Raw genomic sequence first — 25909 nt, 5'->3', positions numbered from 1 at the left:
CGGCTGTAATGAATTGTCGGGTCTCGGCAATATAGATAAAACTCATTGAAAAATCAGCCTGGGGTCCCCCCCCCCAGTCCATTACCAGGCCCTTTGGGTCTGATATGAATATTAACTACCTCAATACAGGACACTTACACCCCCTTCCTGCCCAGACCAATTTTCAGCTTTCAGCACTCTCACATTTGAATGACAATTACTCAGTCATGCAACACTGGACCCATATAAAATTTGCATCCCTTTTTCACACAAATAGAGCTTTCTTTTGGTAGTATTTAATCACTAGTGGGTTTTTTATTTTTTGTGCTATAAATAAAAAAGACCGTAAATTTTGTGAAAAAAATGCCTTTGTCTTTGTTTCTGTCATAAAATTTTGCAAATTAGTAATTTTTCTTCATAAATTTTGGCCAAAATTTATACTGCCACATATCTTTGGTAAAAATAACCAAAATTAGTGTAAATTATTTGGTCTTTGTGAAGTTATAGTCTACAAACTATGGTGCCAATTACTGAAAATTGATCACATCTGATCACACCTGATGTACTGAAGGCTTATCTCATTTCTTGAGACACTAGGCTCGGTTCACACAGGGGCAACACGATTTCAGCGCGACTTTGTACGGCGGCTTCAACGCGGCTTCAGCGCGACTTCAGCGTGACTTTAAGCAAATTACAACACGACTTCAAGTCGCCTCCAGGACAGGCGACTTTGGCTGTGGCCAATCACAGGATAATCAGCTCTCTGGGAGGGAGGGGTTTGCCTGGGCAAACTAAATTTTTTCCCTGCAAAGTCGCTTGACTGTAGAGAGAGATCCGACTTGGAGGCGACTTCCATTGATTTCTATGGTACAGGTCGCCTACCAAGTCGGATCCAAGTAGTACAGGGAGTACGCTCTGAAGTCGGAGCAACTTCAGTAGTGTCTATTAAGACGCTCCCATTCACTGTAATGTGAATCTCTTTCTGGGGCGACTTGGGGCGAATTGAGGGCTTACAAGTCGGATCCCAAGTCGTCCTAGTGTGAACCGAGCCTAACAAGTCAGGAAAGTACAAATACCCCCCAAATTACCCCTTTTTAGAAAGTAGACATTCCAAGGTATTAAGTAAGTAGCATGGTGAGTTTTTTTTAAGTTGTCATTTTTTCCCACAATTCTTTGCAAAATGAAGATTTTTTTTTTTTTTTTTTTTACAAAATTGTCATATTGACAGTTTATTTCTCTCACAGAGCATATGCATACAACAAATTACACCCCAAAATACATTCTGCTACTCTTCCCGAGTATGGCGATACCCAGGCCTTTTTTTCAGCGGGAACGCGGGGGAATGCAGTTTCGGCACCTCCATCACTGAATGTATGTAATAGCATGGGGTGTGGGGTGTGCTGGAGGGTCTATTGATTTTGGCTGCTGAGGGATCTATTGTCACTGGTGGGGATCTGATTTTCTGTGAGGGTTTATTGTTGCTGATGGGGAATCTATTGTTGCTGGGGGGTCTTATGTTGCTGGAAGGGATCTACTGTTGAGGGAGAGGTCTATTTTTACTGGCTGCTGGAGGATCCATTGATGCTGGCTGCTGGGAGATCTGTTGTTGCTGCTGTGGGGCGTCTAATTTTGCTTGGGTGGATATTTTGTTGTGGGTGGTTCACTGTTGCTGCAGGGAATCTATTGTTGTTGGGGTGGAGTCCATTGTTGCTGGGGGAGTCTACTGTTGTGTGGGGATCTATTGCTGGGATTCTATTCCTGGCTGCAGAGGATCTATTTTACTGCTTTTCTTTTTATCATTAACATGTTCCATACAAATGATTTAGCACCACAAAATGGTACTTGGTTCTGTATTCTCTAAAAGGGGCAGTACTGGTAGATGGGTAGGGGGTGGGATCAAGGGACGTGGTCAGAGGTGGGTAGGTGCAGAGACAAGGGGTGACTCAGATGGGGGGATTTCCTGCACCTATTCTCTGAGAAAAAAAGCCCTGGCGATACCACGTGTGAGACTTTTACACAGCCTGGCCACATACAAGGGCCCACCATTGAAGTAGCACCATCAGGCTTTCTACAAGCTTAAATGAAACATCTCATTTCTCAACCACCTATTACATTTTTGAAGGCCCTGGAGCACCAGGACAATGGAAGTGCCCCCAAAATGACCCCATTTTGGAAAGCAAACACCCCAACGTATAATCTGTGAGGCATAATGAATCTTTTGAATGGTTCATTTTTTTCCAGAAGTTTTTTGAAAATGTGGAAAAAAAGTTGTCCATTTATCAGATATTTACAACACATAGCATGTACATGGCAAACATGACACCCTAAAATACATTCTGCTACTCCTCCTGAGTATGGCGATACCACATGTGTGAGACTTTTACACAGCCTGGCCACAAACAAAGGCCCAACTTTGAAGTAGCATCTTCAGGCGTTCTTCACGTCTCATTTCTCAACCACCTATTACACTTTTAAAGGCCCTGGAGCACCAGGACACCATCAGGCGTTCTAGGAGCATAAATGACATGTATAATTTCCTGGCAACCTATCATTTTTCAAGGCCCTTCATATTTCTAACACATAGCATGTACATACCAACAATTGCAATCCAAAATAAATCCTATTGCAAAAAGGTAAAAAAAAAACCTGTGCTTTTAGTAGTATCCACAGAGGAGAGCACTGGTCCGGGCAGCAGGCAGGGATGTGCTTAGCGACAGCAATAGTAATTATCCAGGCAGCAGGCAGGAATATTGTCTATAGTCAGCACAAGGATATTGTCAGCACAGCACAATCCATTGAAATTGTCCAGGCAGAGACAGCCAGCACAGCCATAATATTAGTCCTGGTACACTGTTACCTGTAGACACTCAATATTGTACCGCTCTCCAACATACTTCCTCTTGCTACAGCTAATTATTTGCATAGTCCAGGTAGCGGTGTGCTCCGTTCATATGGCACGCAGAGGCATGATGGCAGTAAGTCAGCAGCAGGCTGAGGGCCGCAATCAGGTAAGACCTGTGCACAAGGGCACAGGGGTAGAGGCTTCGACCCACCCAAATCTCTATGAAGCCTCCGGACTCCAGACCCTAATCCGGAAATTCTGAAACCCGGAGAAAACAAAAAAAAATTATTTTCTCCATCTGGAAAAACAATTCTGGAGCCCCTCACATATGTGAGACCCCTGTGTACTACAGTAGCAGGGCAACAGATCAGTCCAAGTGGTAGGCAAAAGAATAGTCCATAAAACAGGCCAGGGTCAGTTCACGTGCAAGCAGTCCAAGCAGTAGGCAGTAGCGTAGTTGGTAAAACAGGCCAGGGTCAGTTCACATGGAAGCAGTCCAAACGGTAGGCAGAGGCATAGTCAAAAACAGGCCAGGGTCAGTTCACGTGGAAGCAGTCCAAACGATAGCCAGAGGCATAGTCAAAAAACAGGCCAGGGTCAGTTCACGTGGAAGGCAGTGGCATGGTTATTTGGGGAAGCCTGGAAAATGGTCAGCATAGATCATGGAAATGGTTAAAAATATGGGCTAATATTTTAGGGATGTATGATAAAATTGGAAGCATTCACCAATGCAAAGGCCAGATTGGGAGGGACACTGGGGACAATGGTAGCTAGTATCTTTTCGAAATCCTCTTTTGCTGCACACCCCAACATTTTTTTTGCCGTCTTCGGCCTGCTTCAGATGGTGGAATGTGGAAGGGGAAGTGGCGCTCATCAAGTCGGCTAACAGTATCAGAGCGAAGGTCTTGTGGGGGGGGGTCTTCATTGATAGATGAGGGACGTGACAACTTCTTCTAAGAATTTTAGGAAGGGGGCGGGGCTTTCCGTGGATTTGGTGTAGACTACATAAGAATTATAAATGGCCAAATGGATGAGATAAATTGCTACCTTCTTGTACCAGAATCGGGACCTCCTTATTGACAAATAGGGCTGAATCATTTGATCATTGAAATCCACCCCCCCCCATGTAGAGATTATAATCTTGGACACATGTTGGCTTTTCAATAGGACCTTGTTTCCTTTGAACCTCAATTGTAGTGTCGTCGTGGATGGTGGACAACATGTGCAGGTCCCTTTTATCCTTCCACCTCAAGGCCAGCACTTCGTTGCATCTCAATGTTGCTCTTCCCCCCCTCGCAGCTTTTTGTTCATTAGAGATTGTGGGAAGTCTTTCCTATTTCTTCCTGGAGGTTCCTCAGGCCAGGGGTTTTGCAATGTATAAGTGTTTGAAAAGGGGCAGGCTGGTGTAGAAGTTGTCAAGGTATATGTGATATCCTTTGTTCAGAAGTGGGTATGCCAGGTCCCATACAATCTTTCCAGTTGTGCCCATGTAGGCCGGGCACTCAGGGGGCTGGAGCTGGGAATCTCTTCCTTCATATATGCAGAACGCATACAGTTATCCTGTGACTCTCTCACAGAGCTTGTATAATTTTACTTCGTATCAGGCCCTTTTGCTAGGAATATATTGCTTTATTCCTAGCCAGCCTGAAAAGGGTACCAGGGACTCATTGACACATATATTCTGATCGGGGACATAGAGTTCTGCAAATTGTTGGGAAAAGAAATTTATCAGTGGGCGAATTGTATATAACTTGTCGTAATTTGGATGATTGCGGGCAGGGCACTGGGTATTGTCACTAAAATGAAGAAAGCGCATTATCATCTTGTATCAGGACCTGGACATTATGGCAGAATAAATGGGCATGTGTTGGATGGGTTCGGTGGACCAATAGGCATGTCCTTCATTTTTTTTTTGTAATTCCCATGTTTATGGTGAGGCCCATAAACAATTTGAACTCCTCCAAATTCAGATCTCTCCACTCAAAGGGATGGGCATGTGATGATTGGGGGTTGTTGGCAATATACTGCTGGGAATATAAATTTGTCTGGTCCAAAATGAATTGCAGCAAAGTGTCGGGCAAAAACAGATAAAAAAAATCAATCGCTGTGAAATTTTGTGTGTTGGCCTGCACACCTGGCTGTGCTGTGAAAGGGGAAATAATTGGTGATCCCGAGTCGGAAAGCAGCCATGTTGGGTTGGCAAGACCATCTGGCATGTACAGTATGTAGAGGCCCTGGCTCTTGGGGGACGTGACACTCCAGTAGTTGGAGGATTTGAATCTCCTGTGCTGGTACTCAGGCATGATGTGGCAGCACTGGTACTGGGCCTGGGCATTTGTTCCTGGGGCCTATCGTCGGCGGTAGCGCTGGTACTGGTCATTTGTTCCTGGGACCTATCGCTGGCGGCAGCGCTGGTACTGGGCCTGAGAATATAATCCTGGTTGCTAGCAGCTGCCTGGTTTCCAGAGTGCCGTGCCCTTTTAGGAGGGACCCATTCTTCCTCCGAATCATTTGCCGATTCACTATTCTCAATCAGTTCAAATGCCGAATTTCATTCGGAATCAGAATTGGAATCTGATGAGAACTCCCCGCTGCTCTCATCAGTCATGGAGAGAATCTGGAACGCCTCCTCACTAGAATAAAATCTTTTGGACATAACGCTGATGGCTGTGTGACAGGTGGCAGGTGACGGTCACTGATAGGCTGTGCAATGGGTGGCAGGTGACGTTCACTCATAGGTGATGACGGTGTGACAGGCGATGGTCACTGATGGGTGACAGGCCACGGATGGTGACGGTCACTGATGGGTGATGGATGCACCGCTGACGGTCACTGATGGGTGACGGGTGATGGCTGACAGTTACTGATGGCTGACGGGTGATGGCTGACGGTCACTGATGGGTGACAGGGCACGGTCACTGATTGGTGACGGGTGCACCGCTGACGATCACTGATAGGTGATGGGTGACAGTTGACGGTCACTGATGGGTGACGGTGACAGTTGACGGTCACTGATGGGTGACGGTGACAGGTGACGGTCACTGATGGGTGCACCACTGACGGTCACTGATGGCAGTCTCTTATGTCTCTTAGGTGCACTTTATGGGGTGACTGTTGGGTGACAGATGACAATGGGGGGGCGATGGGACAAGTGTTGTGCTTGTGCAGTACAATACCGACACAGATCGGTAACTCACTGCTCCTGGCTCTTCTCTCCTCACACTGGAAGCGGTGTGTGAGGAGAGAAGAGCTGGTAACAGCTAGTTACCGCTCTGTGTTTACATTTAGTGATCAGCTGTGAAAAGGTCACAGTCGATCACGTGATAAACAGCCACCAGCCAATGGCTGTTTACCAGCGTTGGTGACGAGCAGTGTTCCCGGGAACATGCCGCCACCGACGTGCACGTGCAGCGCACCCACGATCGCACGCATGCGCCGTGCACAGTGGGGCAGAACCATCTGTGATCGGCCGTGACTTCATCACGGCTGATCGCGTGGTAAACAGCCATGACCAATGGCTGTTCAACCCCCACTCGGTGGCGAGCGGTATCTTTGTGACACACCGCCACCGAAGGAACAGGGATGCGTGCGCACGATCGCGCGCATTCCCTGTTTAAATGGAGGGCCGTCATATGACACCCTCCTAGAACGAGAGCCGCAGAGAGCTGAGGGTCTGGTATGGATTTTAAGGGGAACCCTGCGCTAACATTTTTTAACAAATGGCGTAGGGTCCCCCAAAATCCATACCAGACCCTTTTCCGAGCACGCAACCTGGCAGGCCACAGGAAAAGAGTGACGCTTCCCATTGGTGACAGCTGTTATATAGCTAAGGGCAGGGCCACCCAGTGACGTAAGCGGGTGACCCTGCCCCCCTCTAACGCCACGTGGCGTCAGAGGGGGACTTGTCCCAAGCTGTCTCTTGTCTTTTTTACCATTTTTGACACTTTTTTTGTGAAAGGGTAGGGGTACAATATACCCTGTTACCAATTCACATGGGGGGGCGGGATCTGGGGGTCCCCTTGTTAAAGGGGGCTTCCAGATTTCGATAAGCCCCCCGCCCGCATACCCCCACAACCACCAGGCAAGGGTTGTGGAGATGAGGCCCTTGTCCCCATCAACATGGGGACAAGGTTCTTTGGGGTCAGACCCCAAAGCACCCTCCCCATGTTGAGGGCATGTGGCCTGGTGCGGTTCAGGAGGGGGGGGCGCTCTCTCGTCCCCCCTCTTTTCCTGCGGCTTGCCAGGTTGCGTGCTCGGATAAGGGTCTGGTATGGATTTTGGGGGGACCCCTACGCCATTTTTTTTTACATTTTGGCGCAGGGTTCCCCTTAATTTCCATAAAAGACCTGAAGGGCCTGGTATGGATTTTGGGGGGACCCCCACGCAATTTTATTTTTCATTTTTGGTTTGAGGTTCCCCTTAATATTCATACCAGACCCAAAGGGCCTGGTAATGCACTGGGGGGAACCCCATACCGTTTTTTTCAATCTGTTTTAACTATATTGCCGAGACCCGACAATTCATTACAGCCGCGATCAGTTTTAAATTACCTTTTTCCTTTAGAAATGTCATTTTGCTGCAGTACTGTTCTAAACACGGGAAAAATGTGCTACTTTACAGGCATACTATAGACACTCCCCAGGCACAATATTTAAAGGAATATTTCATTTTTATTGTTTCACTTTAAGCATTAAAAAAATCACTGCTCCCAAAAATCAGCAGTTTTTAAAAAAATGTTTAGCATTGATACGTGTCCCCTGGGGTAGGACCCAGGTCCCCAAACACTTTTAATGACAATAACTTGCATATAAGCCTTTAAAATTAACACTTGATTTTTCATGTTCGTGTATAGACTTTAACGGTGTTCGTGTGTTCTTCCGAATTTTTTTGCCTGTTCGGATGTTCTGGTGCAAACCGAACCAGGGGGTGTTCGGCTCATCCTTAGTAGCAACACCACCTTAGGTGCGCAGGTGAGCAGTAATAAAATTTACACTAACAAATCCAGTAACTATACTGCCTGAGTGTATTAACCGCTGGCCGATCACACTATAGCAGATTTACTGCTACAGAGTGGCCACACTGTGCAGAATCATTTATATACAATATACGTGATTCTGCACTTCCGGGTGGGGGAACGCGCTGCTTTTGCTGTGATTTTTCATCACATTGGCCGGCACCTGCCGGCATTTGGACATCCATTGGCCGACACCTGCTGATCGTTGGGAAAACACACAGAACGGAGCTCTGCCTATGTAAGCAAGGCAGATATCCATCTTGACAAGGGGCATCGCTTTTCTTAGTAAAAGCACCACACAAAGTACACACAAACACTGACTAGGCACACATTTAACCCTTTTATTGCCTTGTTTAACGCCTTCCCAGCCAGTGTCATTAGTACAGTGACAGTGAATATTTTTAGCAGTGATCACTGTATTAGTGTCCCTGGTTCCCACAAAGTGTCAAAAGTGTCAGTTTCAGAATGTCTGCTGCAATATCACAGTCCCGCTATAAGTCGCTGATCATCCATTACTAGTATAAAATAAATAAATAAAAATTTCAGTATAATGTATATCCCATAGTTTGTAGATGCTATAACTTTTGCACAAACCAATCAATATACGCTTAAAGGGGTTGTAAACCCTTGTGTTTTTTCACCTTAATGCATCCTGTGCATTAAAGTGAAAACATTTCTGACACTGACCAGTACCCCAGCCCCCCTGTTTTACTCACCTGAGCCCGTTCGTTCCCATGGCGGAGACACGCTCTACCTCTCTGCCCGTTGTCTCGGCTCTTGATTGGATAGATTGATAGCAGCGCAGCCATTGGCTCCCGCTGCTGTCAATCAAATCCAATGACGCAGACGCTGGAGGGTGGGGCGGAGTCCGTCATTCTGTGTCTATGGACACAAATGCTGGACTCGGGAGCACGTCCGCATGGTAACCCCCAGGGTGAACGCTTCTCCTAGGGGGTTTTCATATGCGAGGAAGAGCTGATAGCGCTGCCGGGGGTGCCTAGAAGAGGTGGATCGGGGCCACTCTGTGCAAAATGAACTGCACAGTGGAGGTAAGTATGACAACTTTGTTATTAAAAAAAAAAAAACGAGGGGCCTGGTCATGAAGGAATTATATCTTCCGGAGGTCAAGTGGTTAATGGCACTTATGCTAGGCCTAGACTGACTGATATACACTCTTCATGAAAAGATTGCATTGACATAAGAGGGAGAAGTGAGGGTGAGGGGTGGTTTAAATGGGGGGGGGGAGTCCTTTAGATTGTTTTTCTGCTGGCTTCTATTGGGGCCCTTTAAGAGGTGTTGGTGCACTTGTTGGCAGTTCTACAAATAAGCAGGCAGTGTAGAGTGGTAGTGGTGCAAGGGAAATTACATAAACGCAATTTCCAAGGGGGAGGTAGAAGTGCAGAATAGGTAAGACACAGATGCCGTGGGGATGTGATGTGCTTATTGTCCTAATAGGAATACATATGATGGCCAATGAGCCCTCCCACCAGTCCTTCACCCATCAATACAGCTGCACATTTGCTGTAGAAGGGGTGCCCTGCTCTAACTTTCCCTGAGGTGTCTGTGAAGTCTAGCTCTAGGAAGCTGCAGGTGCTCGATCATTCTACAGCTAGGGCGTCTCTCTCCAACTGGGCCTCCTGTTTAATCTCTCTCGGTCCAGCTTAGCCAAAGACTGACCCTGGGTACAGATGTGCACTCCCCAAGTCTGTGACGCCAAAAGCCCCAAGATTTCCTGGGTAGTTCAGTAAAAGCCATCTCCCCACTCCCCCTGTTCCTCGGTGCAACCTGAGAACTGTAGTGTATAGAGTCTAATGGCCCCAGAGAGCCCCCCCACTTACATAAGGGTCCCCAGAGAGCCTCCCCTCCCCTTGGGGACTCCTGCAGAGACTCTGGGCTATTGGCCTCAGATTCGGGGCTATAGCCCCAAAAGCCACCCCCTAGCAACGCCCCTGGTGTGGTGTATAATGAGTATTGTTGCTCTGTGGGTATTGTTGATCTGTGGATTTTGTATGATGAGAATTTCTGCGCTGTGGATGGTGTATAATAAGTATTGTTACTCTGTGGATGGTGTATAATGAGAATTGTTGCACTGTGGTTGGTGTATACTGAGTGTTGTTACTCTGTGGATGGTGTAGAATGAGAATTGTTGCTGTGTGAATAGTGTATAATGAGTATCGTTGCTCTGTAGATGGTATATAATGAGAATTGTTGATCTGTGGGTTGTGTATAATTAGAATTTTTTGTATGTGAAGTATGTAGTATGATCATTGCTGTTGGGTAAATTGTTTGTAAATAGCACAGTTACTCTGTTGTTGGTGTACAATGAGCATTTTTACTCTGTGGATGGTGTATAATGACTAATGAGTATTGTTTCTCTGTCGATGGTGTATAATGAGTATTGTTGCTCTGTGGATGGTGTATAATGAGAATTGTTGTGCTCTGGATGATATATAATGAGTATTGTTGATCTGTGGATGGTGTATAATGAGAATTGCTACTCTGTGGATGCTGTATAATGAGTATTATTGCTCTGTGGATGGTGTATAATGAGAATTGTTGATCTGTGGATGGTGTATAATGAGTGTTGTTGCTCTGTGGATGGTGTATAATGAGAATTGTTGCTCTGTGGATGGTATATACAGTGTGGCAAAAAAGTATTTAGTCAGCCACCAATTGTGCAAGTTCTCCCACTTAAAAAGATGAGAGAGGCCTGTAATTGTCATCATAGGTATACCTCAACTATGAGAGACAAAGTGGTTGATTTACTAAAGGCAAATCCACTCTGCACTACAAGTGCACTTGGAAGTGCAGTCACTGTAAATCTGAGGGGAAGATCTGAAATGAGGGGAAGCTCTGCTGATTTTATCATCCAATCAGGTACACGCAAAAATGCTGTTTTTTTATTTTCCTTGCATATCCCTCTCAAATCTACAACGACTGCACTTCCAAGTGCACTTGCGGTGCAAAGTGGATTTGCCTTTAGTAAATAAACCCCAAAATGTGGAAACAAATCCAGACAATCACATTGTCTGATTTTTGAAAGAATTTATTTGCAAATTATGGTGGAAAATAAGTATTTGGTCAATATCAAAAGTTCATCTCAATACTTTGTTATATATCCTTTGTTGGCAATGACAGAGGTCAAACGTTTTCTGTAATGCCGCGTACACGCGATCGGACTTTACGGCATACTTGGACCAGCGTACCGGATTTCGTCGGACAATTCGATCGTGTGTGGGCTCCAGCGACTTTGTTTTCTCAAAAGTTTGACGGACTTAGATTTGAAAAACATGTTTCAAATCTGTCTGACGGACTAGAGTCCCGTCGAAAAGTCCGTTTGTCTGTATGCTAGTCCGACGGACAAAAACCGTCGCTCGGGCAGCTATTGGCTACTGGCTATGAACTTCCTTGTTTTAGTCCGGTGTACGTCATCACGTATGAATCCGTCGGACTTTGGTTGATTGTGTGTAGGCAAGTCCGTTCATTCGGAAAGTCCATCGTAAAGTCCGGCAAAGTACACCGGACAAAGTCTGCCGTAAAGTCCGCTCGTGTGTACGCGGCATAAATCTTCACAAGGTTGTCACACACTATTGCTGGTATGTTGGCCCATTCCTCCATGCAGATCTCCTCTAGAGCAGTGATGTTTTTGGGCTGTCGCTGGGCAACACGGACTTTCAACTCCCTCCAAAGGTTTTCTATGGAGTTGAGATCTGGAGACGGGCTAGGCCACTCCAGGACCTTGAAATGCTTTTTACGAAGCCACTCCTTCGTTGCCCGGGCGGTGTGTTTGGGATCATTGTCATGCTGAAAGACCCAGCCACGTTTCATCTTCAATGCCCTTGCTGATGGGAGGAGGTTTGCACTCAAAATCTCACGATACATGGCCCCATTCATTCTTCCATGTACACGGATCAGTCATCCTGTTCCCTTTGCAGAGAAACAGACCCAAAGCATGATGTTGCCACCCCCATGCTTCACAGTAAGTATGGTGTTCTTTGGTTGCAACTCAGCATTCTCTCTCCTGCAAACACGACGAGTTGTGTTTCTACCAAACAGTTTCACTTTGGTTTCATCTGACCATATGACATTCTCCCAATCCTCTTCTGGATCATCTAAATGCTCTCTAGCAAACCTCAGACGGGCCCGGATATGTACTGACTTAAGCAGGGGGACACGTCTGGCACTGCAGGATCTGAGTTCCTGGCGGCGTAGTGTGTTACTGTTGGTAGCCTTTGTTACGCTGGTCCCAGCTCTCTGCAGGTCATTCACTAGGTCCCCCCGTGTGGTTCTGGGATTTTTGCTCACAGTTCTTGTGATCATTTTGACCCACGGGGTGAGATCTTGTGTGGAGCCCCAGATCGAGGGAGATTATCAGTGGTCTTGTATGTCTTCCATTTTCTAATTATTGCTCCCACAGTTGATTTCTTCACACCAAGCTGCTTGCCTATTGCAGATTCAGTCTTCCCAGCCTGGTGCAGGTCTACAGATTTGTTTCTGGTGTCCTTCGACAGCTCTTTGGTCTTCACCATAGTGGAGTTTGGAGTGTGACTGTTTGAGGTTGTGGACAGGTGTCTTTTATACTGATAACAAGTTCAAACAGGTGCCATTAATACAGGTAATGAGTGGAGGACAGAGGAGCCTCTTAAAGAAGAAGATACAGGTCTGTGAGAGCCAGAAATCTTGCTTGTTTGTAGGTGACCAAATACTTATTTTCCACCATAATTTGCAAATAAATTCTTTCAAAAATCAGACAATGTGATTGTCTGGATTTGTTTCCACATTTTGTCTCTCATAGTTGAGGTATACCTATGATGACAATTACAAGCCTCTCTCATTTTTTTAAGTGGGAGAACTTGCACAATTGGTGGCTGACTAAATACTTTTTTGCCCCACTGTAATAGGAATTGGTGCTCTGTGGATGGTGTATAATGAGAATTGGTGCTCTTTGAATGGCGTATAATGAGAATTGTTGCTGTGTGGATGGTGTATAATGAGAATTATTACTCTGTGGATGGTGTATAATGAGAATCGTTGCTCTGTGGATGGTGTATAATGAGAATTGTTACTCTGTGGATGGTGTATAATGAGTATTGTTGCTCTGAGGATGGTGTATAATGAGAATTGTTGTTCTGTGTATGGTGTATAATGAGTGTTGTTGCTCTGTGGATGGTGTATAATGAGAATTGTTGCTCTGTGGATGGTATATAATAGGAATTGGTGCTCTGTGGATGGTGTATAATGAGAATTGATGCTCTTTGAATGGCATATAATGAGAATTGTTGCTGTGTGGATGGTGTATAATGAGAATTGTTGCTGTGTGGATGGTGTATAATGAGAATTGGTGCTGTGTGGATGGTGTATAATGAGAATTGTTGCTGTGTGGATGGTGTATAATGAGAATTGGTGCTGTGTGGATGGTGTATAATGAGAATTGGTGCTCTGTGGATGGTGTATATGGAGTATTGTTGCTCTGTGGATGCTGTATAAGTATTGTTGCTCTGTGGATGGTGTATAATGAGTATTGTTGGTCTGTAAAAGATGCACTACGATCATTGTTGTTGGGTGAATAGTATAAAAAAAGCATAGTTGCCCTGTTGATGTACATTGAGTATTGTTATGTTATGTGGATAGTGCACAATGAACATACTGTAGATTTTTGGATGGTGTACAATAAGCATTGTTGCTGTATGAATGATGCACAGTGAGCCTTGTTCTGTGGATGGTACACAATCAGTCTCATTGTTTTCTTCCATGATGCATTGCTGAGTGCCTGAGTGACCGGCCTAGGAAAAGCACAGGTTCAGTTGAAATGTATCTATCTGGATCTATTTGTTTGTTGGCATATCCCATTGCTTGTAATAAACAGATTTTTAAAACAGCTTACCTGTAAAATCCTTTTCTTGGAGTACATCACGGGACACCATAATAATGACTATGTGGGTTATACGCTTACCTTCAGGTGATTGGACACTGGCAACCAATAGTAAGACGGTTCCTCCCATATAACCCCTCCTTATACAGGAAGTGCCTCAGTTTTTTAGCAAGCAATGACGATCCCAGAAAGAGGGGAGGGACCTCTGTGTCCCGTGATGTACTCCAAGAAAAGGATTTTACAGGTAAGCTGTTTTAAAAAATTTGTTTTTCTTTATCGTACATTACGGGACACAGAGCACCATAATAATGACTATGTGGGATGTCCTAAAGCAATGCATCTGAGGGGGGGGGGACACATTATCCCTAAGCCCAATAGGCCTGAGATTATAAAGCAGCCTGCAACACGCTGTGGCCAAAAACAGTCTCATTTTGAGATCTCACATCCACCTGGTAAAACCTGGTGAACGTATGAACTGAAGACCAAACGGCTGCTTTGCAAACCTGAGCCATAGACACCTGCTGGTGTACGCCCATGATGCACTAACCCCTCTAGTGGAGTGTGCTTTTAAATCCCAGGGTGGAACCCTGTGCTTTAATCCATACGCCTGGACAATAGTCTGGCGAATCCACCTGGATATAGATTAACTTGTTGCCGGCTGTCCTCTTTTAGGACCCTCAGGCAAGACAAAAAAGCAGTCAGTTTTCCCAAAGGGAGCTGACGTTTCCAAGTAAACCTTTATTGCTCTCACCAGATCCAGTGAGTGAAGCGACCTTTCCTCCCTAGTTTTAGGGTTTGGAAAAAAGGAAGGTAAAATGATATCCTGATTCAAATGAAATTTGGAAACTACCTTCGGTAGGAAATCCGGAAGAGGTCACATGACCACTCTGTCCTGATGAAGAATCATAAACGGTTCCTTGCAAGAAAGGGCGGCTAATTCTGACACTCTTCTAGCCGATGTAATAGCCACTAGGAAAGCTAATTTCCTGGTCAATAGGAATACGCCTAATAGGTTCAAAAGGCTGACTCTGTAAGGCTGACAGTACCAAATTTAGGTCCCAAGGACACAAAGGTGGTTTAAGCGGTGGCCTCAGGTGTGTTACTCACTTGACAAAGGTTCGCACCAAGGAATGGGATGCAATTGGTCTTTGGAAAAGAAAACGATAAAGCCGAAATCTGTCCCTTGTCCCTAAAGCGAGCTGCAAGTCTATTCCTGTTTGGAGAAAGGCGAGAACTCTTCCAATCATATACCTACGAGGGTTCCATTTCCTTCTCTCACACCAAGAAATGTATGACTTCCATACTCTATAATAGATAGCTCTAGAAACTGACTTTCTAGCGTTTATCAAAGTGGACAAGACTGAACCCATAATACCACAGTCTTTCAATAGTCTGGTCTCAATAGCCAGGCCATCAAATTCAGCAACCGTAAAGAAGGATGGAATATGGGCCCTTGAGACAACAGGTCTGGATGGCAAGAAAGGACCAACGGGTCCCCTACTGCCAACTTCACAATCTCCGAGTACCATGATCTCTTGGGCCACGCTGGGGCCACTAAGATCACCAGCTTCCGTTCCTCACGTATTCTGCGTAGTAAGTGCGGCAGAATTTGGATTGGAGGGAAGGTATATATCAGAGAATACTGATCCCAAGGAATTACTAATGCGTCTATCCCGACAGCAAGCGGATCCTTGGTCCTGGATACAAACCTGTCCAGCTTGGCATTGAATTTGGATGCCAGCAGATCCACATCTGGGGTCCCCCAGTACTGGCAGATCTGTAGAAACACCTCGGGATGCAGAGACCATTCCCCTGGTAACAATTTTTGGCGACTTAGGAAGTCCGCCTGCCAATTGTCCACCCCCGGAATAAACACTGCCGATAGAAATGGCACATGTTTTTCTGCCCAGGTCAGTATATGATCTACCTCTCTTTGGGCTGCCCAACTCCTGGTATCTCCCTCGTGGTTGATATTTGCCACTACTGTGGAGTTGTCGGACTGGACTCTGACAGGAAGACCCCGCAACCTGGACGTCCATAATCGCAGGGCCAGACGGGCTGCCCGAATCTCCAGTAGATTGATGGGCAGAGTCTTTTCTGTCTGGGAGCATACTCCCTGGACAGACGCTTCCTCTAGGACTGCTCCCCAGCCGAGAAGCCTGGTGTCCATGGTCACCACTCTCCAGGCTACTGGTGGGAAAGACTTCCCTCTTTTTAAGTTGCTGGTTCTTAACCACCAAGAGAGGTTCCATAGAACCTGTGGGGATAGAACCATAGGCTGATCCAAGGTTCGAGCAGAATTGTCCTAGGCTTTCACGATACAGTTCTGGAACACTCTGGAGTGGAACTGCGCATATGGCACTGAGCTGAAAGGTGACACCATTTAGCCCAATAACCTCATGCACAGCTGAACAGAAGGTGTTGGTTCTTTTTTCAATTCTGTACAAGTTCCACTATGGAGGTGACCTTTAAGGGCGGAAGAAACACTTTTTCTTGGGCGGTGTCCAAGACCAGACCCAGATACATCAAGGTCTGGGTCGGACAAAGAGCTGACTTGTCCAAATTTAGTACCCAACCTAGGCGTTGTAAGACCCGCACTGTACTTGACACGTTTAGAACTAGTGTAGGGCGAGAGCATTCCCTTAGAAGTAGATCATCCAGGTATCCTATTATGGAGACTCCTTGAGATCTTAGGGAAGCCAACACTGGGGCCAGAACCTTTGTGAAGACTCTGGTGGCCGTGGCTAGACCGAAAGGCAATGCCACAAACTGGAAATGACTGCCCTCTACAGCGAAGCGTAAAAACCTTTGGTGAGGACCGAAGATCGGCACATGAAGGTACGCATCCTTGATATCTATGGATGCTAAATAGTCTCCCCTTCTTAGGGACCTTATGACCGAACAATCCGACTCCATGCGGAAAGATCGGACGTCTACAAAGAAGTTGAGAGCCTTGAGGTCCAAAATGGGCCTTACTTCCCCATTTGGTTTCGGCACGGTGAAAAGGTTTGAGTAAAACCCCTTGAATCTTTCCTCGTGCAGGACCTTTACAATTACTCCCTGCATCAGCAGATGGTGTAAAGCTAGAAGTAGGCAACTTCTTTTCTCTGGATCCGCTGGGACCCTTGAGTGTAGAAAGTGGTTCGGGGGAACCTCCCGGAACTTTTTTTTTTTAAATCAGAAAGGTTTTTATTTTGCATAGGGAACAAAATCATACATCATACATGTTAACATATTGATTGTACATATATTTTAGAGTATTAGTGCAGTTTGTCATGAACACAGTTGGCCACATTTTAAGATTGTCAAGAGGAGGTTCTATTTGTATTCCACCAAAAGTAAAGGTAATTGCATTATTATCCTTGAACAATAAATTTGACATATAATATGCCTCTTAGAAAGTACATGTCTGATTGTCAAATGGTGTACTCGGATATTGACTAGAATACTATCTCCCTTGTATAGGAAAACTCCTGTGTTATACAGTATCTTTAAGCTGTAAAAAGGGGGAGACACAGTTATCTTCCTATAAAATCAGCGAGATCCACCACAGTATAATACAGCTCTATTATGATTGTCTGTGTTCATTGTATTTAGTGCAATATAACATTCTCCAGTATAGGGAGGAAAAAGAAAATATCAATCAATAAAAAGAAGAAGAAAAAAGAAGGAAAGAAATCGGAAAAAAAAGCCATAACAAAACAAAACCAAATCTTGCCATACATTGTAATATTGCATAATCTGTCTCATACCTCTCGGGGAGTGTATTGCCTTGTTTATCCCTTTCTTTTTACATACTTTTATTATCCATATAGTGGTCATGTCCACATTAGCCCAAGAGTAACCTATCTTTGATTAGTTGGTGTGGGGCTAGACCAGGAACATCCAACCATGCCTGCCATATCGATAGAAACTTTTGTGGGACTTTTCTATGTTGGTAAGCAGACTTTTCTCTTATTAAGAGCCTATTGACACTATCTATCCATTGCTTCTTGGTGGGCACTCGCGGAGTGATCCACCACTGAGCAATTAATTTTCTTGCCATATACAGCATTCGGATGAGCGCTATGCGGGTGGGTGGTGGTATCGACTCGTCTTCTATCCCTCCTAATATACATGTTACTGGGTTTCTCTCAAGGGGTATCATAAATATTTCTGTTATTGTGTCTAGTACATCTTTCCAGTACCTAAATAGTTTGGGGCACTTCCATATCATATGGAGTAAGTCTCCATGATCACGTTCACATTTTGGGCACATGGGAGAATCTCTAATTCCCCACTTATATAATTGGAGGGGCGTTCTATATGCTCTGTGAAGTAAATAAAGGTGTGAGATTTTCTGAGATGCAGATAGAGAGACCAAGGGGGCGTTTGCCAAGCATGTATCCCAACTGTCTCCGTCTATTGCCCCTATGTCTTCCTCCCAGCGCTGTCTACATGGTAGTCTAGAGGGGTCTTGTATTCGCGTGACAAGGGTGTTATAGCAGTGGGATATCATTCCTTTTTTATTTTTTCCCATGAGAACTTCCTGAACAATCGGATGTTCTGTGTGGTGGATTCTGACAGTTCTGCTCTGGGTTTGTAAAGCATGTCGCAATTGGAGATACTTATAAAAATTGTTATGTGGAATCTCGAATTCTATTTGGATCTGTTGGAATGATTTGAGGGTATTATTTTGGTATAGTTGCGAAACAAATTTGATACCTGCGTCCTCCCAGTTCTTAAAACCTTTTAGTTTTTGTATTTCCTTAAATTGCCTGTTTCTCCAAAGAGGTGTGCAGGACAAAAAACCTGTAACGCCCAGTAGTTTTTTTACAAAAGACCATAGCATGATCAACAATTTAATTGTAGGGGCCTCAGGGTCTAGATGTAAGAACCCCGCTTCCAAATTTGCCAGTGCTGAATAATTATTTTCGTTTTCGTTCCCCACCACAAGCATTCGAATCGGGTAACCTCCCGGAACTTTATTCTGTAACCGTTCTTTACAGTGGAAATGACCCATCTGTCTTGAACCAGTTCTTCCCAGGCCTCTCCAAACAGCCGAAGCCTGCCCCCCACCCATGAGAGCGGGGGCGCCCCTTCACAAGGTAGACTTGGAGTTGGGCTTGGGTGGCTTTTGGGTCCAGGGTTTTTTCTGACTCTGTGGTCTTTTAAACCGAGACGGCTGAGGCCGTCGATACCGCCTAAGGGAAGAGGCACCAGGCCCTGGGGGATTAGGAATTTTATAAGAGGGCTGCTTCCCCTTCTTTTTAATAGGAAGCAAAGCGCTCTTTCCTCCAGAGATCTTTTGGATATACTTATCCAGATCTTCGCCAAACAGGCGTTCTCCATGAAATGGAAAAGCGGCAAGTAGCCTTTTACATGGCGTCTCAGCAGACCAGTTCTTTAGCCACAATACGCGGTGCATATGGACTGATAGTAACGCAAAACGAGACATCTGTTGGATTGAGTCTTTTAAAGCGTCTACCGCAAAACACAAGGCATGAGGGATCTCTGATAGCTCCTCAGCAGATTCCTCCTGGCAAGGTATGTTCTTTACCATCCTCTTAAAGCGATCCTTTAGGGATTGACAAATCCCAATAGCTGCAATAGCAGGCTGAACTGCTGTACTGGCAACTGAGAAGGAGGCCTTTAATAAGGACTCTAGCTTTTTATCAGCCGGATCCTTGAAAACCTGAGCATTATCTACTGGACAGGTTAAATTTTTATTCACAGAAGATATGGCAGCGTCTACCAAAGGTGTGCTCCATTTCTTCCTAAACTTCTCCTCCATAGGGTATAACACAGAAAACCTTTTGGGAGGTAAGTATATCTTGTCAGGATGCTCCCAGTCCGCATAAATCACCTGCTCCAGTAACGGATGCAAGGGAAAAGCTTGGGAAATTTGTTTAGGTTGCAAAGATCCCAAAGTAGAACAGTAGAGTGCAGACTCCTGAACCGGGGGTAACTTAAACCCAATTCGTACCATCTCCATTAGAGATTGGATAAACAATTTCTGGGAATGGGAGGCTGAAATTGGTTCTTCAGAGCCAGAGTCCTCAGCTGAGGAATCTTCAGCCTCCCCTACGTCTTGGTCCTTTATGACCAACTCCTCCGGATCCTCTGCCCATTCTGGTTCCAGGTCACCTGGACCCATCTGGCTATAAGAGTCCTGGGGCTCTAGTGACTCTCCACTTGGCCCGGGCTCCGGGGAGGGAGATCTATTACGCTTCCTTCCCCCCTGTGTTACAGAGGCAATCATGCCAGCTATCTTGCCTTCAAGGCCTGCTAAGGCAGATGTCAAATCATCCTTTGTAATATAAGCCGAGGCAGGTACATTGGTAGTGGCCACTATGCCTGACAAGTGCAATGGCTCAGCCAGGTCAGAAGCCGCAGGTCCTTCAGTAGAGACTGAGGCTGCATCAGCATGGGGTTGGTCTCCTGCTTTTTGTGGAGGGACTCTTACCCCTGGGCTTGCCTTGTTCCCTGTTCCTCGTTTTTTGGAAGACATTGCTTACACACGAGAAATAACCAAGGAGTACTCCCCACAAACTACAACCAGTCTTAACCTGTCACCGTTGTGTCCAAGACCATCAGACTCACTTGCCCACCATTCTCTCCACCATGAGCACGCCAGGAGCTCCATGGCTATAAGCCCTAGCCTGGGAGCGAGCGTGCGCATCAGCGGCCGGCGACCTACCGCATGGCGCACGCCCCGTCCTGATGTACGCGGCGCACGCGCACACCGGCGGCGCACACGCGCATGCGCACTTGCCAAAATTTTAAAAAATGCGCACCAACCGGCCTCTGTAACCCTGGACACCGGATCAAGGCTTACTCTGGCAGTTTGAAAAGAAAAGAGGGAAATACATATATTAGACATGTGCACAGCCAAAAAAAATTTGTTCATTTTCGTTTTCGTTTCATTAGTTTATTATTTTTTTCGTTTTTCGGGTCATTCGTTATGATTGCGATTCGTAAATTCGTTCATTCGTAAATGCGTTCATTCGTGCATTCGTACATTCGTAAATTCGAACATTCGTTCATTCGTACATTCGTACATTTTACATTTGTACATTAGTAAATTCATACATTCGTAAAATCGTACATTTGTAAATTAGAAAATTCGGAAATTTGTAAATTCTAAGTTTGAAAATCCAAAAACCCGAAAATTCAAAAATCTGAAATAGTAACTAACTATTAAATTATAGGTATTGTAATTTCCTTTCAAATTTGACTGTCAGTGAACGTAACAAATACGAATTTATCCGAAGTTACAAATTATCCAAAACAAATGCTGCATCTAAACAAATGGAACTGAACAAATTAATAATAAATAATAATAATAAAACGTTGTTATTATTATTATTGTTATTTACTATTATTAATTCATTACGTTCCATTCCGTTTTTTCGGATCATTCATAACTTTGGATAAATTTGTATGTGTTATGTTCACTAACAGCCAAATTTGAAAGGAAATTACAATACCTATAATTTAAAAGTTACTAGTAATTCCTAATAGTTAAGTTATTATTAGTTAACTATTATTTCAGATTTCCGAATTTTCGAATTTACAAATTTACAAATTCACTAATTTACTAATGTACGAATGTACGAATGCCCACATTTACGAATGTCCAACTTTATCGAATTTACGAATATTCGGGAAAAATTCATTAAACGGGTTTTCGTTAATTTGGATATTCCCGAATTGACGAATTTGTCCAAATACGTTAAAAAATTAATTCGGAACGAAACGAATTGCACATGCCTAACATATATATATATATATATATATATATATATATATATATATATATATATATATATATATATATATATATATATATATATATACCCAAAGGGGAGTACTCACCATCCCAGGCAGCAGGGCCTGTGTTGCCAGGCCAAATCTTCCCCCATCACGGCGGGTAGCGCCTCTAAGGACCTTCAGGGACCAGGTCCCCCATATATTGGGGTCCACACCCCTGGACCTGTAAAGCACCCTTTGTGGTTTCCTTGGGCAAGGTTGACCAGGAATACCAACTTTAACAAGGGTCCAGCGCCTAAATAGGACACATTACAAGCAATACCTCGTTCTTGAGCCGAGGTTCGGGTACCATGCACTTTAGCTTAGTAAGCCATCCGAATGGATCCGATTATAACGTCCTCAGTGGGACATTCTTTTGAAGAAACTGAAGAGCTTCAACAGCCATGACCATCACCTTCAAGACACTGGCGAAAAAACTGAGGCACTTCCTGTATAGGAGGGGTTATATGGGAGGAACCGTCTTACTATTGGTTGCCAGTGTCCACTCACCTGAAGGTAAGCGTATAACCTACATAGTCATTATTATGGTGCTCTGTGTCCCGTGATGTACGATAAAGAAAAAAGCTTCAGTAGTCATAGTAATGTGTGTGTGATGCAGTAAAACTGTGGTCACCTTAAAACTATTAAACTGTCAGAAGACATAGAAAGCAGGCATCTAGAGGTGCTTGTGTGTACTGTCAAACACTTTGCTAACTATCCATGGAGCTCTGAAAACTGGGGTGCTCTGTTTTGCAAATACTGGTTTTGGTCCCTAAAGGTCAGGCTCCTACAGTATGTTTAGGCCTTGTTGTTGGACTATCATTGGAATAGGCAACCTCACTAACCAATAATAAGACAATGGATGCAGAAGGGAATGGGCCTCAGTGTTCAGCATTTGTATATGCATGACAGAGTGTCTCAGGGCTCCCTGCACTCGTAGTATAAAAATAATTGCTATGACAATATGTGAGCCCAATGCCACAATACCTTCAAAAATGGCAACGCAGAAAGGGTTCTTTTTTTGTGCCCTGTGATCGTCTCTGTGGAAACACATACATATTACATCATTAGTGAACATGTGCAACACTCCAAAGAGCTAAATTCAAAAAACCAAACATGTAATAATTACTGGTAAGTCATCTCAGATTACTATTAAAAAGATTTTCTATAAACAAAACAATCACATTGAAGTGGATATTCACACAAAAATGAACTGACTGGTGGGTCTGCGTCACCGCGTTCCATATTCAATAAGTACTGATAGCGTATGTACACATAAGCTATTGGTACTTATAATTTTCTAAAATCAAAAATTGTGTGAAACTTTTACTTAAAGTAAAAGTAAAGTGAAATACCCTTGCACTGGTGAGCAGTATATTGTCCTTTTTATTTTGATGATCAGATAGGAGATCAATCCACCAATACTCCCACTGTTTAAGGAACCCCTTGCAACCTCTGGAGGAACCCTGGTTGACAAACCTGTTCTAAAGGTTGAGTCCACCCAAAACTGATATCTCAGTTAAACCACCTGCTCCTTCAACCACTTCCGGACCACCATCATTATACGGCGGTAATTTTAAGAGGAATATCGTTGTTATGGCAGCAGCTAGCTACCATAAGCCCAGTATCCTCATCTTCAGCGGGCGGTCTGCTTTCAGATAAAAGTGGTCTCTGTGGTGGATTCGCCGCAAGATCACTTTTATCGGTGGTGGGAGAGCCCCCCCTCCCGCCGTGCTCCAGTACCCTCCGCCGCTTACCGGAGCCGTCGGTAACGGCGGAGGCAATCGGGTCCTCTCCCTGGCGTGGTTTTGAGACGAGTGAGGCGAAGATAGCCCCCACCCATCACCATACCATTGCAGGGTGAAAGCGACGTCAAAACTTCACTTCCGCCCATAGCTCTTAAAGAGACTTTTTTTTTTTTAAACAACATTTAATTATTTTATTTTTATTGCATTTTAGTGTAAATATGAGATCTGAGATCTTTTTGACCCCAGATCTCATATTTAAGAGATCCTGTCATGCTTTGGGATGTTTACATTCCTTGTAATAGGAATAAAAGTGACACTTTTTTTTTTTTTAAAGAACAGTGTAAAAATAAAAAATTAAAGGTAAAATAAATAAGAAAAAAAAATAAAAAATGTTTAAACGCGCCCTGTCCCGCAGAGCTCGCTTGCAGAAGCGAACACAATCACTTCCGCCCATAGCTCTTAAAGAGACTTTTTTTTTTTTTTTTTAAATGACATTTAATTATTTTATTTTTATTGCATTTTAGTGTAACTATGAGATCTGAGGTCTTTTTGACCCCAGATCTCATATTTAAGAGGTCCTGTCATGCTTTTTTTCTATTACAAGGGATGTTTACATTCCTTGTAATAGGAATAAAAGTGACACTTTTTTTTTTAAAAAAGAACAGTGTAAAAATAAAAAATAAAAGGTAAAATAAATAAGAAAAAAAAATTTAAAATGTTTAAACGCGCCCTGTCCCGCCGAGCTCGCTTGCAGAAGCGAACACAATCGGTAGAGCGAGAGCAATAATTCTAGCCCAGGACCTCCTCTGTAACTCAAAACATGCAACCTGTAGAATTTTTTAAATGTCGCCTATGTAGATTTTTAAGGGTAAAAGTTTGTCGCCATTCCAAGAGCGGGCGTAATTTTGAATTGTGACATTTTGGGTATCAATTTACTCGGCGTAACATTATCTTTCACAATATAAAAAAAAATTGGGCTAACCTTACTGTCGTCTTATTTTTTAATTAAAAAAATATATTTTTTCCAAAAAAAGTGCGCTCATAAGACCGCTGCGCAAATACGTTGTGACAGAAAGTATTGCAACGACCGCCACTTTATTCAATAGGGTGTTAGAAAAAAAATATATATATAAAATGTTTAGGGGTTCTAAGTAATTTTCTAGCAAAAAAAAATAGTTTTTAACTTGTAAACACCAAATCTCAGAAAGAGGCTCGGTCCTCAAGTGGTTAACTTGCTTATTTGGGATTTGTAACCAGTTTACTGTGTGCTTTATTCCTCCATATACCACAATGAAGCTATCCACTGTTGCCAAACAGCCTTACACTGCACTCTAGATGGAAACACAATCTTACACAGAGTCACCCGCAGTTAATACTGTCCAGGTTTTTTTATTTATTTTTTCTTTTTTTATAATATAGTAAAGAATAGTGACATACTGTACAAACTTATTTATATGACTTACCTCCTTTTAAGGCACCACAAAAATCAAATTCATCATCTATTCCTGTACACAAATCATATCTTCCCTCAGAGATTTTTAAAGAATTCTTCCAGATTTCAACAATAACATATGCATTGTCCAAATTCATTCCTGCAACAAGAGATACATATTATTAACATGTTGCATAAAGTGAAAAACTACAGGATTTGCTATCACGCAAACTGCAATCAGGAAGTCACGTTTCCTACACAAACATACATGTAACCTGAGCATCATGTGAACTCTATTAACCATTCAGCTTTATTGTTTTGCTACCCTGCTTGTTTAGTGCAAATCTGTCCAAAAAAAACCTTTTTTAATTGTACATTACAGGACACAGGATCTTAGTCTTAGACAATTGGGTTATGCAGCTACAGTCAGGTGATTGGACACTGGAAAAAAACAAAAACAAAGCTGTAAGGACAGCCCCAGCATAGCCTCTCCCACTGCCAGCAAGCCACAGTTTTTAGCTAGTGTCCTACGGACATCTTCTCTCTCTGTTCTGACAGAAACAAAACTTTCCATTTTACTTTTTCTTTGTTGACATTTCATACAACCATTCTTTAGCCAAGTATGCAGCTACTCATAGACACAGAAACTTCTATTCAGCAGCTTTCCAGGTTGGTTGATGCCTTGGCTGCACCTTTGGTGATCATAACTTGACCCTGCTAAGAAGGAGATGCAGGGAGAACCTGTAACATTGACTCAGGCACTGGGTCCTGCATGGGACTCTCCTAGTCACATAAGGCAATGCAATGAGTGAGCCACAGGGTGCTATACTGGTGTGACCTTGTCCCTGAAGAATCCCTTGTGAGGCATGCCCACTGGCAGGGCAAAATGCTAAAGGAGCCTTATCAATATCTCTTATTGGCTTCTGGACCACAAGACTCTGAGGTAAGTCGGGGCTATACCTCTTCCCCAAGGTGTTGCAATCCCAGTCCCTTAGGGGTTAATTTGGGGCACTCAGGCTGCACTTTCCTTCGTTGGCAGCTCAAAGTGGGATTCTCAGCTGCTGCTCTGTTTTGAATTATGAGCCATTCCTCTGTTTCTACCACACTCCTGTGTAGGTCAGGGTGTGTCTGTTCAGCCTTGATCCCACCAGGGCTTACTGTGCAGACATGTGCCATTTTGGTCTTTTGGGTGCACAGTCAGCTGGCACATCCACTGCCTGCGGCGTTTGCC

General features: G+C 44.0%; 1 protein-coding gene across 2 annotated transcripts in view; it reads right to left on the bottom strand.

Moving 5' to 3' along the window:
• The window catches only part of LY96 (lymphocyte antigen 96), a 58511-nt gene that overhangs the window by 10561 nt on the left and 22041 nt on the right, over nt 1-25909 (bottom strand). For both annotated transcript variants that reach the window (XM_073631817.1, XM_073631816.1), the window contains exons 3-4: nt 24710-24838; nt 22486-22538 (exon numbers count right to left, since the gene is read on the bottom strand). In XM_073631817.1, the coding sequence (XP_073487918.1) occupies nt 22486-22538; nt 24710-24838 (182 nt within the window). The remainder of the gene's footprint in view (nt 1-22485; nt 22539-24709; nt 24839-25909) is intronic.

Source organism: Aquarana catesbeiana, linkage group LG05, assembly GCF_042186555.1.
Source record: "Aquarana catesbeiana isolate 2022-GZ linkage group LG05, ASM4218655v1, whole genome shotgun sequence".
Classification (NCBI taxonomy): Eukaryota; Metazoa; Chordata; class Amphibia; order Anura; family Ranidae; genus Aquarana; species Aquarana catesbeiana.
This window is presented reverse-complemented; position numbering and strand designations above follow the sequence as displayed.